The 18,468-nt window shown below is 41.0% G+C and overlaps 1 protein-coding gene across 1 annotated transcript in view; it reads right to left on the bottom strand.

The window, feature by feature from the left end:
• The window catches only part of LOC128368298 (uncharacterized), a 33,200-nt gene extending 20,737 nt beyond the window's left edge, over positions 1-12,463 (bottom strand). Inside the window, exons 1-6 of the mRNA XM_053329089.1 lie at positions 12,421-12,463; positions 11,900-11,986; positions 11,718-11,783; positions 8,067-8,153; positions 7,885-7,950; positions 7,653-7,783 (exon numbers count right to left, since the gene is read on the bottom strand). Coding sequence (XP_053185064.1) covers positions 7,653-7,783; positions 7,885-7,950; positions 8,067-8,153; positions 11,718-11,783; positions 11,900-11,986; positions 12,421-12,463 — 480 coding nt within the window. The remainder of the gene's footprint in view (positions 1-7,652; positions 7,784-7,884; positions 7,951-8,066; positions 8,154-11,717; positions 11,784-11,899; positions 11,987-12,420) is intronic.
• Positions 12,464-18,468: the final 6,005 nt, after the last annotated feature.

Raw genomic sequence — 18,468 nt, 5'->3', positions numbered from 1 at the left:
GGAAGATCAAATGGTTGGTTTATCACTGCCAGCAGAACTGAAATCAGCCCCAACAGTGAACACTTTTAAATCCAGGTTAAAAACATTTCTCTTCTCCTGAGCTTATGATTGAGCTCTTTTAAAGCACTTTACATTTTAATCTTTCATTTGCACTCTATGTCCTTTTAACTCCCAGTCAGCTCTAAAGTCTTTACACTGGCTCCCAGTCAGCTCTAAAGTCTTTACACTGGCTCCCAGTCAGCTCTAAAGTCTTTACACTGGCTCCCAGTCAGTTCTAAAGTCTTTACACTGGCTCCCAGTCAGCTATAGAATAGATTTTAAAGTTCTGCTACTGGTCTACAAATCACTGAATGGTTGAGGTCCAGAATACATGAATGACATGTTAGTAGAATATAAACCCAGTAGAGCTCTGAGATCTACTGACTCAGGTCAGATAGTTGAGCCCAGAGCTCTGAGATCTACTGACTCAGGTCAGATAGTTGAGCCCAGAGTTCAAACTAAACATGATGAAGCAGCTTTTACACAACTGGAACAAACTACCAGCAGAACTGAAATCATTTTTAAATCCAGGTTAAAAACGTTTCTCTTCTCCTGAGCTTATGATTGACCTCTTTTAAAGCACTTTACATTTTAATCTTTCATTTGCACTCTATGTCCTTTTAATGATTTTAAAGCTAATCATTATTTTATATTTAATGCTCTATTCTAGTATTGTATTTCTCTCTCTTTCTATTTTTCTGTACGTTGTTTTTATTTTTATTATTATTTATGCCAACTTGCCATAAACACAAAAATAGGTGCATATTTTGTTAATGTCAAGATGTCATGACAAAGACAACTTCTGGTCATGTCACTTTGATTAATGTCAAATTAACATAATCAAGACAACCCAAACCATGTCAAATTGTCATTACAAACACCAAATGACACTTAATGACAACAGTCATGAACATTAATGCCATTGACATAATGTTTATGACGCGTTCATGTCTGTGTCATGTAGCAGTTATGACAGTGTCATGTCACTCTTATGACCCTCAAGTAAAGTGTTACCACCACATTTAGACAGCCCTATCTACACACACAATGATTTTGGTGCAAAGAGTTAAAATGGAGAAAATGACTCATTCAACTGGAAAATAGTAAAAACTTATATTTTGAAGCCAGAGCTTCAGTTTGAAAGTCCTCTAAAACAGAATGCATGAATTTATGTTGTAGCAACTATGGAATCAAGGTTGAAAGCCCTTCTAGGTCCCTGGTGAGGCTCAAGGGTTAACGATGCGATGGGTAGAGCAATCAGTTCAGAGAGACATAGATGAGTGGTCAGGTTGTCTTACCTTCTGGAGGCTTTCTGACCAATCTGGAGGAAAATGTTCTCTTGTGAGGCTTCGTCACCTGCAATGTTCCTTTATCACAGCACGTCCTACATTTATAGGGATGTAATCAGGGCAGACTGGTTTCACCGGATTCAGTGTTTGTGGGCGGGTCACATTTAATTAGAGATTGTATTTAATTTGTTGAATTTTTTGCAAATTCCCACAAGATGGCAAAGAAGTATGAAATAAGACCCATATTGACCAGCTATGATAACACATTTTATGTTTTAGCCTTTACATTTTGAACTATAAGTTTTACAAATTATTTTATTTCCTGATTATGTAATAAGATAAGATGTGGTTGTCAGTAAAGTCAGTGGTGTGACACATTTAATTAAATCTTACCGTATTACACACACACTGCCGCACCTCAGGCATCAAAACTCATAAATCTGTTTGATGTTGCTCTGCTACATTCCATAACCTATCATGGGATTGGTTCCAGCTTTGAGAAAAACAACAACAAGCTGTTATGCAAGTAGTTTTTTACGTAACCAGCCTACCTATCATTGATTGCTTCTTCATTTCCAAGAGTCCTGATTGACTATTTTTAAGTGTTTTAATTAACAGTGTCCAGGAACAAAAGCATGAAAGCTCAGAACACTTTACAGTTTTAGTTCAGTTTGTCCAAAATGGTTGGTTCATATCTTCATGTGTTGTGCGTCTGTCCTGCGACAGTAACCTCTGTGATACTGGTAACATGGAATATGAATAAACATACCAGTCTCTTCAATGACATGAGCAGATGCAGACACTCGGGTTAGCAGAAAAGTGATTATTAAAGGACCAATTCACCCAAATCACGCTCACGCTACTGCCCTCTGGTGCCTTAAAACCCGCACTTCACGACTCCTGAACAGCTTCTATCCTTGTGCCATCAGGGAGCTGAACAGCAATCTCCAGAAATAGACTCTTTTAAATTGTTAACTTTAAATAAGTGCAATTCAAGGTGCAATACAGGCTGCAGCATCTACACTGACTTGTTTATATGATGACTGTATATGATTACTGTAAATTCCGGACGATAAGCCGCTACTTTTTTCCCACACTGGAGATTACTCCAGTAAAAGTAAGACTTAGTTTAATGACTTAGAAGTCGCCAAATGACTTACTTTAACGAATTTCGTTAGTTTATATGATGCAGATTTGTAAAATATTACTTTTATGAGGGTCACAGTCACAGACAATAAACTTAGCATTTGATAATTGTGGTAGCAGCGGTGCAGCAGATGTAATGAAGTCCATGCAGCACGCTGGATGAAAATTGGCTTCTTTTCCCTCAAGCAGGGCACACTCGCCAAATAATCCGGACTTTAGGGGGCAAACGTGCTTGGGCACAGTACGATTGCCTAGTGCGCCCTAAATGTGTGTAGTCGGGGGGGGGGGGGTTTGCGTGATGGCTGTCAGGCATCGCCGATCGGACCAACCCTAGCTAATATCTCATATTACAACGTGGGACACCTGCGGCTTAAAATCCGGTGCGGCTTGTACAAGTACAAAATTGATTTTCTTTCTAAAATTTGAGCATGCGGCTTTTAATCAGGTGCGCTCCGTAGTCCGGAATTTACGGTATGTTCTTATATATTTTTATACTGTCTGTCATGTTGTTTATGTCGCACCACTCAGGGGTTGCATGAGAATTTCGTTGGAACAGTAATGTCCAATGACAATAAAGTATTCTGATTCTGACCTGACCAGTCAAACAGCTTTGGTTTTATTTTCGATTGTCCAGGTATTAAGTTCTCTGCCTGAGATTTCTGCCTCAACCCGACACAGTGGAGATAAATCAGTTTGTGATGCTGATGATGCTGATTATAAGGACGCATTTAAAACATTCAACAGCAAAATTTCCACAAACAAGCAAGGAAAGACGTTTTCTTTCTGTTAAAGCGAGTGGCTTACCTTTCCTTCAAAGCTTCAACTCGCTGGACGAGACGAGACTTCAACTGCGTTCACCTGAATGCAACTGACCACAGACCAGCCGCTCTCAATCGTACCTGCAGAAGGAAGAGAGATTTCTTTGTTTGGGACTTGTGGATAACTTAATGACCCACAGCCCAAGAACTTTGGATACGTCTGAGTTTCCGCATCACTCCGCCGAAACCAGCCCCGTCAACCTCGGGAAGATCAGAACCGCGCTCACAGACTCACACTGGAGGACGGTGTTGGGTCTTATACTGACAGACAGAGCCCACTACGACTTGCTTCAAGCCTCATCTTTACCCATCTTATAGTAAGAGGTTTTCATCTGAGTTGTTAGTGTTACACACACTAATACTAGTTTAGTATTATCTTGTATTGCTGTGTTAAGCTTGTGTTTTGGGACCGCCGTGTCCGTGTTTGCTGCTGGGTCAGCCTTCCTTTGGTCTTGTTTCTCTTTCCCTGTACCAACCGCACATATATACATTCACATCCTGTATCACACAGGTGTTCGTGAGGTAACACAGGACAGCCAAGCTACATCCGGAGGGACCTCATCCTCAGTCACTTAGCTGGTGTGTTTGGGAGGGTTGACCACGAGTCAGTGCTATTGCGTCATATTGTCTAGTGGTAACGGCCCCCGTATCCGCCCCCTGTTCTTGTGTGACCAGACTTCTTTGCAGAGTCCGCCATCTTGAATTCCCATGCTCCTGGACACACCCACTCACACGTACACACATACACGCCTGTCTACTCGTACAGTCTTAATCTTACACAGCTGTTGCTTCGTGTTTGTTCATTAGTTGTAGTGGTAGGACAGTTTAGGGTCCCGGTCTGGTTTGGTGCCCCAAATTAATCATTAAATCAATCATTTTTGGATTATTTTCTTTTTAATAAATTAGAATTATTTTATAATCATTAATTATTATTAATAACCAAACACAATCCCTTCAACTCCTACAGATACATCAAAAATCCCTTTGAGTCTTTCAGAGGAAACTTGATGAAAACTGTCAGCTTAATAAAGCACAAACAGCTTCATGCAAAGTCACATAGAGAATTGCCTGGAGCAAAATACCACACATGAAAGCAGAGGAGCTCGTCTTTAGGTGTGGCGTCAACTATGCTTAATGACACAAGTGCTGTGTGTTTTCATTTGTTCTTTTTTTAATCTGTGTGACAGGTATAAAACTACCTGTGTGCCAAGAATGTAAAAGCCACTTTAACTAGGCTCCATTATGATTAGACATTGTTAGACATTGTCACATTATGAGACATGTGATGGGTGAGGCGTTGCAGTGTGACAGGTTCTTGGACAGGACTTCTTGCTTTGTTGTTTTTTTGCTGCAGGGCCTCTTAGCCGGTGAATCCAGTTCTGACTGCAGCTACAGAAGATGATTTAGTGATGCGTCACACAGCATGACACAGGATTGTCATACAGGTGTGTGTGTGTGAGTGTGTGTTTGTGTGTGTGTGTGTGAGTGTGAGTTCAAACCCGCCCTCATGCAAACCAAACCTCCACACAGAGAGACCAGCTGCACACACAAAGATTAATAATATAATATTATACTTAAATGCAACATTTCAATCAGATAGACTTCATCAGTCATTAGCTCTCCTCTCTGCTGTGGTTGTACAGGGAACGGACGGCCCGTATCAGGGGGTCTGATACCCTGCACTACCGGAGAACCCCCCACATGACTCCCCGAGGGACACGGTCGAAAGCCTTTTCAAAGTCCACAAAACACATGTTCCCAGGACCCTCGAGGATCCTGCAGAGGGTGTAGAGCTGATCCACAGTTCCACGACCCGGACGAAAACCACATTGCTGCTCCTGGATCCAGTAACCCCAAATAGACCTTGCCAGGGAGGCTGAGGAGTGTGATCCCCCTATAGTTGGAACACAACCTCTGGTCCCCCTTCTTAAAAAGAGGGACCACCACCCCAGTTTGCCAATCCAGAGGCACTGCCCCCGATGTCCACGCGATGTTGCAGAGTCGTGTCAACCATGACAGCCCCACAACATCCAGGGCCTTGAGGAACTCGGGGCGGATCTCATCCACCCCTGAGGCCGAGGAGCTTTTTGACCACCTCGGCAACCTCAGCTCCAGAGATAGGAGAGCCCGCACTCGGGTCCCCAGGCCCTGCTTCCTTACCATACGGCGTGTCGGTGGGATTGAGGAGGTCTTTGAAGTATTCCTTCTACCAATCCACAACGTACCGAGTTGAGGTCAGCAGCGCACCGTCCCCACCATACACAGTGTTGAAAAACCAGGAAAACCAAATATACAGTATATAGCACTGCAGGACTTTAATTTCCATGAAATAATACTGAATAACACTTTGATCAGTAATAAAAGATATAAAACTTTCATCAGAGGCATGACAGGAGATGCCACATTACTGGGAGGAAACGTATTGCGGAACAAACTAATGTTTTTCACGTCAGAACAATAAACCTGAATAAATGAGACGGATGGAGAGATGTTTGACAGGAGAGAAAAGAAAAAACAGGCCATGCATCTGAGACACACAAGACTGCTGAAGGTCATCAACCAAAACACAAGTTAAGAAAATATAACAGAGCCTATCTTGCTATTGTCTTCACAGTGAATCAGGTGGAAGAGGAGAGACCAGAGTACATTTTATGTCTGAAAACTGTGACAGCTGACAGTATGAGACCCAACTAATTAAGAAGACACTTAGATACATTACAACCCAGTCACATCAAAAAGCCCTTTGAGTTCTTTCAGAGGAAACTTGATGAAAACCGTCAGCTTAATAAAACACAAACAGCTTCATGCAAAGTCACATAGAGAATTGCCTGGAGCAAAATACCACACATGAAAGCAGAGATCATTAGCTTTGTGGTGTGGTGTCAACTGGTGGTGTGTTTTCATTTGTTCTTTTTTTAATCTGTGTGACAGGTATAAAACTACCTGTGTGCCAAGAATGTAAAAGCCACTTTAACTAGGTTCCATTATGATTAGACATTGTTAGTTAGTTAGTTGTCACATTATGAGACATGTGATGGGTGAGGCGTTGCAGTGTGACAGGTTCTTGGACAGGACTTCTTGCTTTGTTGTTTTTTTGCTGCAGGGCCTCTTAGCCGGTGAATCCAGTTCTGACTGCAGCTACAGAAGATGATTTAGTGATGCGTCACACAGCATCACACAGGATTGTCATACAGGTGTGTGTGTGTGAGTGTGTGTGTGTGAGTGTGAGTTCAAACCCGCCCTCATGCAAACCAAACCTCCACACAGAGAGACCAGCTGCACACACAAAGATTAATAATATAATATTATGCTTAAATGCAGGGCCGGCCCAAGACTCCATGGGGCCCTAAGCAAAATTTGATTTTGGGGCCCTCTATTACTGCCAATAATAATGATTATTGATCATTCACACACCTACTATAAACGTATTCTACTTATTCTACTCCGTCATTACGAATACACTTGTAAAACTAAACGTGAAAACTTTTTGTTGTAGTTAGATTGTAATCAACAGTGATTAATGCAATGGAACCAGACACCAGATTTGCAAACTTACAGAAAAATCTTTCAATTAATATTTGGCAAAGTCAGCAACTCCCCTAACTGGCCACACACAGAATCAATACATAAAACCTCAAAGAGCAGCCCGGCATGTTTTACCCATCTATGGTTTTTAATCTGAAATGGTAGCAAATTCAGCTACAAGAGCAGCCTGGGGTTGATTAACACTTAATATTAAAGTGATATAGTACTACGTGGGATACTGAATGTCATCTAGGTCAATTAAAAGTAACAAAATAAACAAACAATCATTTACTGTAAACACAATCTGCTTTATTATTATTATTTTAAATAAACTGCAACACCAAATATACAAAAACAGACAGTATTAAATAAAATAAAAATACAACAACAAATACTTAAATAATGATGAAAATCAACAGGCACCTAAAACAAGGTAACACAAATGGTTGATAAATAAAATATTAAGTTGAATTAGGTCTGAAAACTATGTAAAAATGTGCAAAATCTTTGGTAAAAATAGGGAGGGAAATACAAAACACACTCCTGTAATTTAAACATTTGACTTTTATATGTAAAAAACACAGCATTGAATAAAATAAACAAAGAAATATCAATCCTGCTGTCCCTCAGTTGCCAGTTTTATGGACTTTTTTGAAAATAATTTGCAGCAAAAGCAATAGACCGCATCTTTACTTTTTGAATATGTGAGCCAGCTCCGCTTGACTTTTTCCCCATTTACTAGGTGTCTGTATGTGTAATGATGGTGGAAGCTTCGGCCATCGTGTCTCTTCGGGAATGTGAATGTGTCCTTTATAGGCAGTGGCCCTCTTAATACCTGTTCAGTCCTTTCTGAGTCCGACAGGAAAGAGGGACACTCAGCTGGGTCCACTGGCGGAGCTGCTGATCCCTGCTGCAAACTGGATGCTGAAGAAGACACATCAATCTCAATGACCAAAGATGAAGGACCTATAGGGAAATTAAAATAATATTTTTGGACAAAATTATTAATCTCAGAATATTCTGCAGTACACTGAGCAATTATAAAGGCTGTTTTGTTGTTAACTTACCAGGTACAGCTGAGGTTGCAGAGAGGACAGTGGGTACAGTGGATGTAGCAGAGGATAGAGATGGACCTGAGATGAAAAACATGTCCCTTGTCATATGATTATTATATTATATTATATTATTACATCTTAATGAGATAATTTGACTAGAAATTAAATATATATGGTGACAGTTTTTCAATTACCTGATACATCAGCCTGGGCTGCTCCTGAGGAGGTGGATTGCCCCTGGGCAGAGTCACTGCCTCCTCCAAAATACTTTAACAGTGCTCCTGGGGAAGTTTCATATAACGTATGAGCATAACAGGGAGTTGATGTAAAAGGAAAATATTTATTTACTCACATAAATTACTGTGCTCTGCAGCAAACAATTGCAAACAACGTACCTCAAACTATAAGTTAACTAAATTAATTCATTAATGCAAAACCATATTGCTAGCAAACGTCACTGTGTTTGTAATTAACGTTAGTGATTAAACATTTGCTATCAAACGTTATGAGAAACGTTGTTTTGATGCCAAAAAGCGACCCAGAATAATATAGGCCTATATACACTGAGAATTAACTTTTCATTTTGAACTAATGTTAGCTAGCAAATTTGCTATTATAGGCTAACGTATTTGAAACAAAATGTCAACAATAACTAGGGACTTTCCTAATTTCAGGGAACTTTTCAAAATCTCCTTGACACCAAATGTTACATTACCGAGACATACCTTTATCTTGTCGTTTTTTCTCCTCTTCATCTTTCTTCCTTTTTTTCTTTTTTGACCCTGAGGGGTAAGTCCTTTATTGCGACATCTTTCAGCTGCTCTTAGCTCCTAGATGCTGAGTGCGCACCGCGCGGTTGGGTGCACTGCACACGTTACTAGCGGAGGTCAAATGTCAAGCAGCAAGGCAGTAGGAAACTACACTCTGCTTGATATCATGTTAACAGACTCTGTTAACATGATGTTGTTGTTGTTTTTTGTTTTTGTTTTGTACAAGAACGTACATTTGATAATATATGAATCATCATCACGCACACATGGGAAAAAAATAATTAATTGCTTTTTTATTTTTTTAATTAGTTGCTCTTGGGGGCCCACGAGTGGTCACGGGGCCCTAAGCAGCTGCTTAGTTCGCTTATGCCTTGGGCCGGCCCTGCTTAAATGCAACATTTCAATCAGATAGACTTCATCAGGCATTAGCTCTCCTCTCTGCTGTGGTTGTACAGGGAACGGACGGCCCGTATCAGGGGGTCTGATACCCTGCACTACCGGAGAACCCCCCACACGACTCCCCGAGGGACACGGTCGAAAGCCTTTTCCAAGTCCACAAAACACATGTTCCCAGGACCCTCGAGGATCCTGCAGAGGGTGTAGAGCTGATCCACAGTTCCACGACCCGGACGAAAACCACATTGCTGCTCCTGGATCCAGTAACCCCAAATAGACCTTGCCAGGGAGGCTGAGGAGTGTGATCCCCCTATAGTTGGAACACAACCTCTGGTCCCCCTTCTTAAAAAGAGGGACCACCACCCCAGTTTGCCAATCCAGAGACACTGCCCCCCATGTACACGCGATGTTGCAGAGTTGTGTCAACCATGACAGCCCCACAACATCCAGGGCCTTGAGGAACTCGGGGCAGATCTCATCCACCCCTGAGGCCGAGGAGCTTTTTGACCACCTCGGCAACCTCAGCTCCAGAGATAGGAGAGCCCGCACTCGGTTCCCCAGGCCCTGCTTCCTTACCATACGGCGTGTCGGTGGGATTGAGGAGGTCTTTGAAGTATTCCTTCTACCAATCCACAACGTACCGAGTTGAGGTCAGCAGCGCACCGTCCCCACCATACACAGTGTTGAAAAACCAGGAAAACCAAATATACAGTATATAGCACTGCAGGACTTTAATTTCCATGAAATAATACTGAATAACACTTTGATCAGTAATAAAAGATATAAAACTTTCATCAGAGGCATGACAGGAGATACCACATTACTGGGAGGAAACGTATTGCGGAACAAACTAATGTTTTTCACGTCAGAACAATAAACCTGAATAAATGAGACGGATGGAGAGATGTTTGACAGGGGAGAAAAGAAAAAACAGGCCATGCATCTGAGACACACAAGACTGTTGAAGGTCATCAACCAAAACACAAGTTAAGAAAATATAACAGAGCCTATCTTGCTATTGTCTTCACAGTGAATCAGGTGGAAGAGGAGAGACCAGAGTACATTTTATGTCTGAGAACTGTGACAGCTGACAGTATGAGACCCAACTAATTAAGAAGACACTTAGATACATTACAACCCAGTCACATCAAAAAGCCCTTTGAGTTCTTTCAGAGGAAACTTGATGAAAACCGTCAGCTTAATAAAGCACAAACAGCTTCATGCAAAGTCACATAGAGAATTGCCTGGAGCAAAATACCACACATGAAAGCAGACGAGCTCATTAGCTTGAGGTGTGGTGTCAACTGGTGGTGTGTTTTCATTTGTTCTTTTTTTAATCTGTGTGACAGGTATAAAACTACCTGTGTGCCAAGAATGTAAAAGCCACTTTAACTAGGTTCCATTATGATTAGACATTGTTAGATAGTTAGTTGTCACATTATGAGACATGTGATGGGTGAGGCGTTGCAGTGTGACAGGTTCTTGGACAGGACTTCTTGCTTTGTTGTTTTTTTGCTGCAGGGCCTCTTAGCCGGTGAATCCAGTTCTGACTGCAGCTACAGAAGATGATTTAGTGATGCGTCACACAGCATCACACAGGATTGTCATACAGGTGTGTGTGTGTGAGTGTGTGTGTGTGAGTGTGAGTTCAAACCCGCCCTCATGCAAACCAAACCTCCACACAGAGAGACCAGCTGCACACACAAAGATTAATAATATAATATTATGCTTAAATGCAGGGCCGGCCCAAGACTCCATGGGGCCCTAAGCAAAATTTGATTTTGGGGCCCTCTATTACTGCCAATAATAATGATTATTGATCATTCACACACCTACTATAAATGTATTCTACTTATTCTACTCCGTCATTACGAATACACTTGTAAAACTAAATGTGAAAACTTTTTGTTGTAGTTAGATTGTAATCAACAGTGATTAATGCAATGGAACCAGACACCAGATTTGCAAACTTACAGAAAAATCTTTCAATTAATATTTGGCAAAGTCAGCAACTCCCCTAACTGGCCACACACAGAATCAATACATAAAACCTCAAAGAGCAGCCCGGCATGTTTTACCCAACTATGGTTTTTAATCTGAAATGGTAGCAAATTCAGCTACAAGAGCAGCCTGGGGTTGATTAACACTTTGACACGTTGAAACACACTCCTGTAATTCAAACATTTGACTTTTATATGTAAAAAACACAGCATTGAATAAAATAAACAAAGAAATATCAATCCTGCTGTCCCTCAGTTGCCAGTTTTATGGACTTTTTTGAAAATAATTTGCAGCAAAAGCAATAGACCGCATCTTTACTTTTTGAATATGTGAGCCAGCTCCGCTTGACTTTTTCCCCATTTACTAGGTGTCTGTATGTGTAATGATGGTGGAAGCTTCGGCCATCGTGTCTCTTCGGGAATGTGAATGTGTCCTTTATAGGCAGTGGCCCTCTTAATACCTGTTCAGTCCTTTCTGAGTCCGACAGGAAAGGGGTCCACTGGCGGAGCTGCTGATCCCTGCTGCAAACTGGATGCTGAAGAAGACACATCATTCTCAATGACCAAAGATGAGGGACCTATAGGGAAATTAAAATAATATTTTTGGACAAAATTATTAATCTCAGAATATTCTGCAGTACACTGAGCAATTATAAAGGCTGTTTTGTTGTTAACTTACCAGGTACAGCTGAGGTTGCAGAGAGGACAGTGGGTACAGTGGATGTAGCAGAGGATAGAGATGGACCTGAGATGAAAAACATGTCCCTTGTCATATGATTATTATATTATATTATATTATTACATCTTAATGAGATAATTTGACTAGAAATTAAATATATATGGTGACAGTTTTTCAATTACCTGATACATCAGCCTGGGCTGCTCCTGAGGAGGTGGATTGCCCCTGGGCAGAGTCACTGCCTCCTCCAAAATACTTTAACAGTGCTCCTGGGGAAGTTTCATATAACGTATGAGCATAACAGGGAGTTGATGTAAAAGGAAAATATTTATTTACTCACATAAATTACTGTGCTCTGCAGCAAACAATTGCAAACAACATACCTCAAACTATAAGTTAACTAAATTAATTCATTAATGCAAAACCATATTGCTAGCAAACGTCACCGCGTTTGTAATTAACGTTAGTGATTAAACATTTGCTATCAAACGTTATGAGAAACGTTGTTTTGATGCCAAAAAGCGACCCAGAATAATATAGGCCTATATACACTGAGAATTAACTTTTCATTTTGAACTAATGTTAGCTAGCAAATTTGCTATTATAGGCTAACGTATTTGAAACAAAATGTCAACAATAACTAGGGACTTTCCTAATTTCAGGGAACTTTTCAAAATCTCCTTGACACCAAATGTTACATTACCGAGACATACCTTTATCTTGTCGTTTTTTCTCCTCTTCATCATTCTTCCTTTTTTTCTTTTTTGACCCTGAGGGGTAAGTCCTTTATTGCGACATCTTTCAGCTGCTCTTAGCTCCTAGATGCTGAGTGCGCACCGCGCGGTTGGGTGCACTGCACACGTTACTAGCGGAGGTCAAATTTCAAGCAGCGAGGCAGTAGGAAACTACACTCTGCTTGATATCATGTTAACAGACTCTGTTAACATGATGTTGTTGTTGTTTTTTGTTTTTGTTTTGTACAAGAACGTACATTTGATAATATATGAAACATCATCACGCACACATGGAAAAAAAATAATTAATTGCTTTTTTATTTTTTTAATTAGTTGCTCTTGGGGGCCCCCTAGTGGTCACGGGGCCCTAAGCAGCTGCTTAGTTCGCTTATGCCTTGGGCCGGCCCTGCTTAAATGCAACATTTCAATCAGATAGACTTCATCAGGCATTAGCTCTCCTCTCTGCTGTGGTTGTACAGGGAACGGACGGCCTGTATCAGGGGGTCTGATACCCTGCACTACCGGAGAACCCCCCACACGACTCCCCGAGGGACACGGTCGAAAGCCTTTTCCAAGTCCACAAAACACATGTTCCCAGGACCCTCGAGGATCCTGCAGAGGGTGTAGAGCTGATCCACAGTTCCACGACCCGGACGAAAACCACATTGCTGCTCCTGGATCCAGTAACCCCAAATAGACCTTGCCAGGGAGGCTGAGGAGTGTGATCCCCCTATAGTTGGAACACAACCTCTGGTCCCCCTTCTTAAAAAGAGGGACCACCACCCCAGTTTGCCAATCCAGAGACACTGCCCCCCATGTACACGCGATGTTGCAGAGTTGTGTCAACCATGACAGCCCCACAACATCCAGGGCCTTGAGGAACTCGGGGCGGATCTCATCCACCCCTGAGGCCGAGGAGCTTTTTGACCACCTCGGCAACCTCAGCTCCAGAGATAGGAGAGCCCGCACTCGGGTCCCCAGGCCCTGCTTCCTTACCATACGGCGTGTCGGTGGGATTGAGGAGGTCTTTGAAGTATTCCTTCTACCAATCCACAACGTACCGAGTTGAGGTCAGCAGCGCACCGTCCCCACCATACACAGTGTTGAAAAACCAGGAAAACCAAATATACAGTATATAGCACTGCAGGACTTTAATTTCCATGAAATAATACTGAATAACACTTTGATCAGTAATAAAAGATATAAAACTTTCATCAGAGGCATGACAGGAGATGCCACATTACTGGGAGGAAACGTATTGCGGAACAAACTAATGTTTTTCACGTCAGAACAATAAACCTGAATAAATGAGACAGATGGAGAGATGTTTGACAGGAGAGAAAAGAAAAAACAGGCCATGCATCTGAGACACACAAGACTGTTGAAGGTCATCAACCAAAACACAAGTTAAGAAAATATAACAGAGCCTATCTTGCTATTGTCTTCACAGTGAATCAGGTGGAAGAGGAGAGACCAGAGAACATTTTATGTCTGAAAACTGTGACAGCTGACAGTATGAGACCCAACAAATTAAGAAGACACTTAGATACATTACAACCCAGTCACATCAAAAAGCCCTTTGAGTTCTTTCAGAGGAAACTTGATGAAAACCGTCAGCTTAATAAAGCACAAACAGCTTCATGCAAAGTCACATAGAGAATTGCCTGGAGCAAAATACCACACATGAAAGCGGAGGAGATCATTAGCTTTGTGGTGTCAACTATGCTTGATGACATAAGTGCTCTGTGTTTTCATTTGTTCTTTTTTTAATCATGAAGACACCTGTATGACATTTATAAAAACTACCTGAGCGACATTCCTCTTCAAAGAATGTAAAAGCCACTTCAACTTGTCTTCATTATGAGACATGTGATGGGTGAGGCACGGTATAATCATTCAGGTATGTCCTAAATAAAAGCACATACTATGTGCCTTCAGCTGACACAAAGATGTGTGAACACGTGTACACTTTGGTTTGAGAAGCGGGGGACACACACACAAAACAATGGCATCAACATACTATGAGCATTCAGCTTACTTATTAAATGTTCTTCATTGACTAAACCTCGCGTCCTGACTTCTTGCTTTGACCAGCTGCACTTAAATGCAACATTACAATCAGATAGACTTCATCAGGCATTAGCTCTCTCTCTCCTGTGGTATCTTTTTATGTGCATCACATCTTTAGAATACTTTGTTTATAATCCAGCATAAAAGCAAATATAGTCTACATATGCATACTAAAGACATGTATAACATGTAATAATATGGCTGTGCTGTTCATATTATCAAAACTTCCAGCATGTATCACCGCTCCATGTCATCATATGAAATACTTCATTCAGGGTTCTGGTGATGTCTCTCATAATCAACAGCTCTGCCTCTTTCACATGAAAACCCAGAATGAACAGAGCTTGCTGATAATCAGATTCAAGCTTGATGAGATGTGCTGTATGTTTTTGTTTGTCCTTTTTTTATCATGAACACATTTTTATTGTTACACTTCAAATCTCTTTCATGTCTGAACATAATGACTGATCATATATCAAAACATAGCTGGATTAAGCAAGATTTATGATTGGGTGAACTTTAGATAGAAATACATAAATTGGTTAATTTGTTCTTCAAAACAAAGACTCAGAAGTGAAAAACAACTCAAATGAATCATTTCTACGTATTACCTAATTTCAATTTCAATGTATTTATTTAAAAATGGAGAGTGTACATCAATCAACATTCAGAGAAATGTAAATGTACCAGAAAGGCCAGTTTTCATTGGTAGTCCTTTGCCTGGCTGTTACTATTCCACAATTCCAGTCAACAACTTTAATGAAGAATAAAATGTTCAATAAAAATATCCTTAAATTTAATGAACAAATACAATCAATATACAATAGTCAAACATGAAAGACATCAAACACATCAATCTGTTTTGCAGTTTAAGATACATCATTAAAATGTCTAAAGTGGATATGAAACTATTATGAATATTATGTCTCTACTACAATTGCTACCCAGCCATCTCAAGAAATAGGACAGAAACAGTGATTTACTCCACAAGCTATTAGCTACTTGAATAAACACATGAAAAGTGACAACCCTTCAATCCCTCTTCTTTTATAAGAACATTTTATATGTATTTATTGTATTTTAATCTGAAGGCTTTGTATGGACTGATGCTATATGTCTGTTACGTTCTCTCTCTCTCTCTCTCTCTCTCTCTCTCTCTCTCTCTCTCTCTCTCTCTCTCTCTCTCTCTCTCTCTGAGTGAGTGCAGCGTGCTGAGCGGTGTGAGAGCGGTTGTGAGAGCGGTTGTGAGTGCGTTTTCTATCTTTTTCTATTTATCTAGTTTTCTTTGTTGGGTTTGGTGTGTAAATAGGAGGTTAGGGGGATTTTTTTCTTTTCGACCAGCGTTTCGCTGGTCGGTGCGGTAAACGCCGACATGGAGTTTACCAAACTTAGTAGAAAGCATGGTTTTAAAATCTCTGCTGGGTTTCAGTGTTCAGTGGAGGACTGTAGTCTAGCAGTAGGAGAGGTTATTGGTCACAGCAGCATTAAATCTGCTGCGCGGATGAACGGAGCTGTGGTAATATTTGTTGATCGTATAGATAAAGTAAATAAAGTGATCGAGACCGGCATTATTATTAATGATACCTTTGTTGCCGTGTCTCCTCTCACTACACCTGCAAAACAGATCACCATATCTAATATACCTCCGTTTATTAGTGATGACGTGTTGATAAGAGAATTGACAAGACACGGGAAGATCGTTTCAAAGATCAGGAAACTGCCGTCGGGATGCAGATCTCCGTTACTGAAACATGTTGTCTCTCATAGGAGACAAGTTCTTATGATCCTTAATAAAAAGGATGAAGAACTAAACCTGGTTTTTAATGTGAGAGTAGATGATTTCGATTATGTGGTTTTTGTGAACTCTGGCACTTTAAAGTGTTGTGGCTGTGGGAAGGAAGGCCATCTAGTCAGAGCCTGTCCTGATAAAATCTCCACTGCTGAGAAATCAGAGAAACAGGCTGAAAAACAAGGTGAGGAGACAGAAAAGACCCAACAGAATACAGAAAACACACAGGATGAAGTAGCTGTCAGTCAGACATGAGGAAAACAAAAGTGATGATGGTGAAGGTACAGCAGGAGGAGAGCTGGCTGAACTAAACACTGTTAATACAGCAGCAGCAGACACAGTAAGGGACAGTGAAGAAGAGATGTTGGAGGAGAATTTAAAAGTTCCTGTTCTCAAAAGAAAGAACATAAACAGTGACAGTGGCTCCAAAGCTAAAAAAGGAGCAGCAAGTGTCAGAGAAAAACAAAAAGAAGTTCAACAAGACTCTGAATCTAGCATGGAGGAGGAGGAGGAGGAAGAGGAGGAGGAGGAGGAGGAGGAGGAGGACTGTGCTGAAGGTAGCCAGCCTTACACTGACTCACAGTTGTCTGTTGGGTCACAACAGGAGGAAAAATATGAAGGACAACAAGTTAAAAATTTTCTGAAAAAAACAAAGAATATGAAGAATGTCAGAATTGAGGATTACTTCGCAGATAGCAAGATGTTCTTACATTCAGTCAGAACTCAGATGAACAGCAGTGGAAATGGAGGCTATACGCCCCAAGAAGTTTACAGACTGAAAAAATTTGTAGGTAAACTTCTGAAACTTAACAATGATGGAGACTCAGAAGCAGTATAAGACAGTCTGTGTTCTGTCTGTGTTAGTGTGTGTAGTGCTTCTTTTATTCATAGCCATGAGTGAGTTCACAATCTACTCTCTTAATATAAATGGAGCCAGAGACATGAAGAAGAGAGCGAGTCTATTTGAACTTATGAGAATGAAGAACATTAATGTAATGTTTCTTCAAGAAACGCACAGCGACACTTTGAATGAGACTGACTGGAGGAAGGAATGGGATGGGCAGGCAGTTTTAAGTAGTCTTAGTAGAACCAGTGGAGGAGTAGCAATCCTCTTTGCTAAGAACTTTCTACCTCAGTCTCACATAGTAGAAGAAGTGGTGAAGGGGAGACTGATGGTGGTCAGAGCCAAGTATGAGCTTTTTAATTTTGTTTTTATAAACGTATATGCTCCAAACACAGGACCTGCCAGAGTTCAGTTTTTAAATGAACTAGGTGTGGTTTTAAGTCAGTGTGGGCCTGAAGAGTTTTTATTTTTAGGGGGTGATTTTAACTGTACAGAAAATGATCAGCTGGACAGAAATCACACAGAACCTCATGCTGCTTCAAAAAGAGCAATGATGCAGCTGATAGAAACTCAAGGACTAACAGATATATGGAGAGAAATACATGGAACACACAGACAGTACACATGGGTCCAGACCAGGGAGAAGCTTTTATCTATGGCCCGTTTAGATCGTTTTTATTGTTTTAAGCATCATTTTAGCATTTTTAAAGAGTGCAGAATACTTCCTGTGGGGTTCTCCGATCATTCCATGGTGTCATGTAATGTTTTTATTGCAAATGTGAAGCACAAATCTGCACATTGGCACTTTAACACTGCTTTAGTTTTAGATGAGCATTTTAAAGAAACGTTTTTATTTTTTTGGAGAGTTTTTAGGACTAGAAAAGAGGATTTTATTTCATTGAAGCAGTGGTGGGATGTTGGGAAGGTGGAAATCAGGCAGCTTTGTCAACAGTACACTCTCAATGTCTCTCGTGACATCACCAAATCTATCAGAGATCTGGAGAATGAAATAGTGGAGCTGCAAAATTCTGCAGGGTCCACAGGAAATCGAGGTTGTTTTGAAGATCTCAAAACCAAAAAAGCCGTACTGGCAGACCTGCTGGGCTCCAGAGCACAAGGGGCGTTGATCCGGTCTCGCTATCAGAGTGCTGCCCTGATGGACTCACCTTCTCAGTTTTTTTTCAGCTTGGAGAAGAAGAATGGGCAGAGCAGGTTTATCCATGCTCTGCACTCAACAACAGGACACCTGCTGACTGGACCTGGTGAGATCCGCCAAAGAGCTGTGGACTTTTACTCTGAGCTGTATAGCAGTGA

This window comes from Scomber japonicus, chromosome 11 (genome assembly GCF_027409825.1).
Source record: "Scomber japonicus isolate fScoJap1 chromosome 11, fScoJap1.pri, whole genome shotgun sequence".
In the NCBI taxonomy this organism is placed as follows: domain Eukaryota; kingdom Metazoa; phylum Chordata; class Actinopteri; order Scombriformes; family Scombridae; genus Scomber; species Scomber japonicus.
The sequence above is the reverse complement of the archived record's forward strand: the minus strand, read 5'-3'. Positions and strand labels throughout refer to the sequence as shown.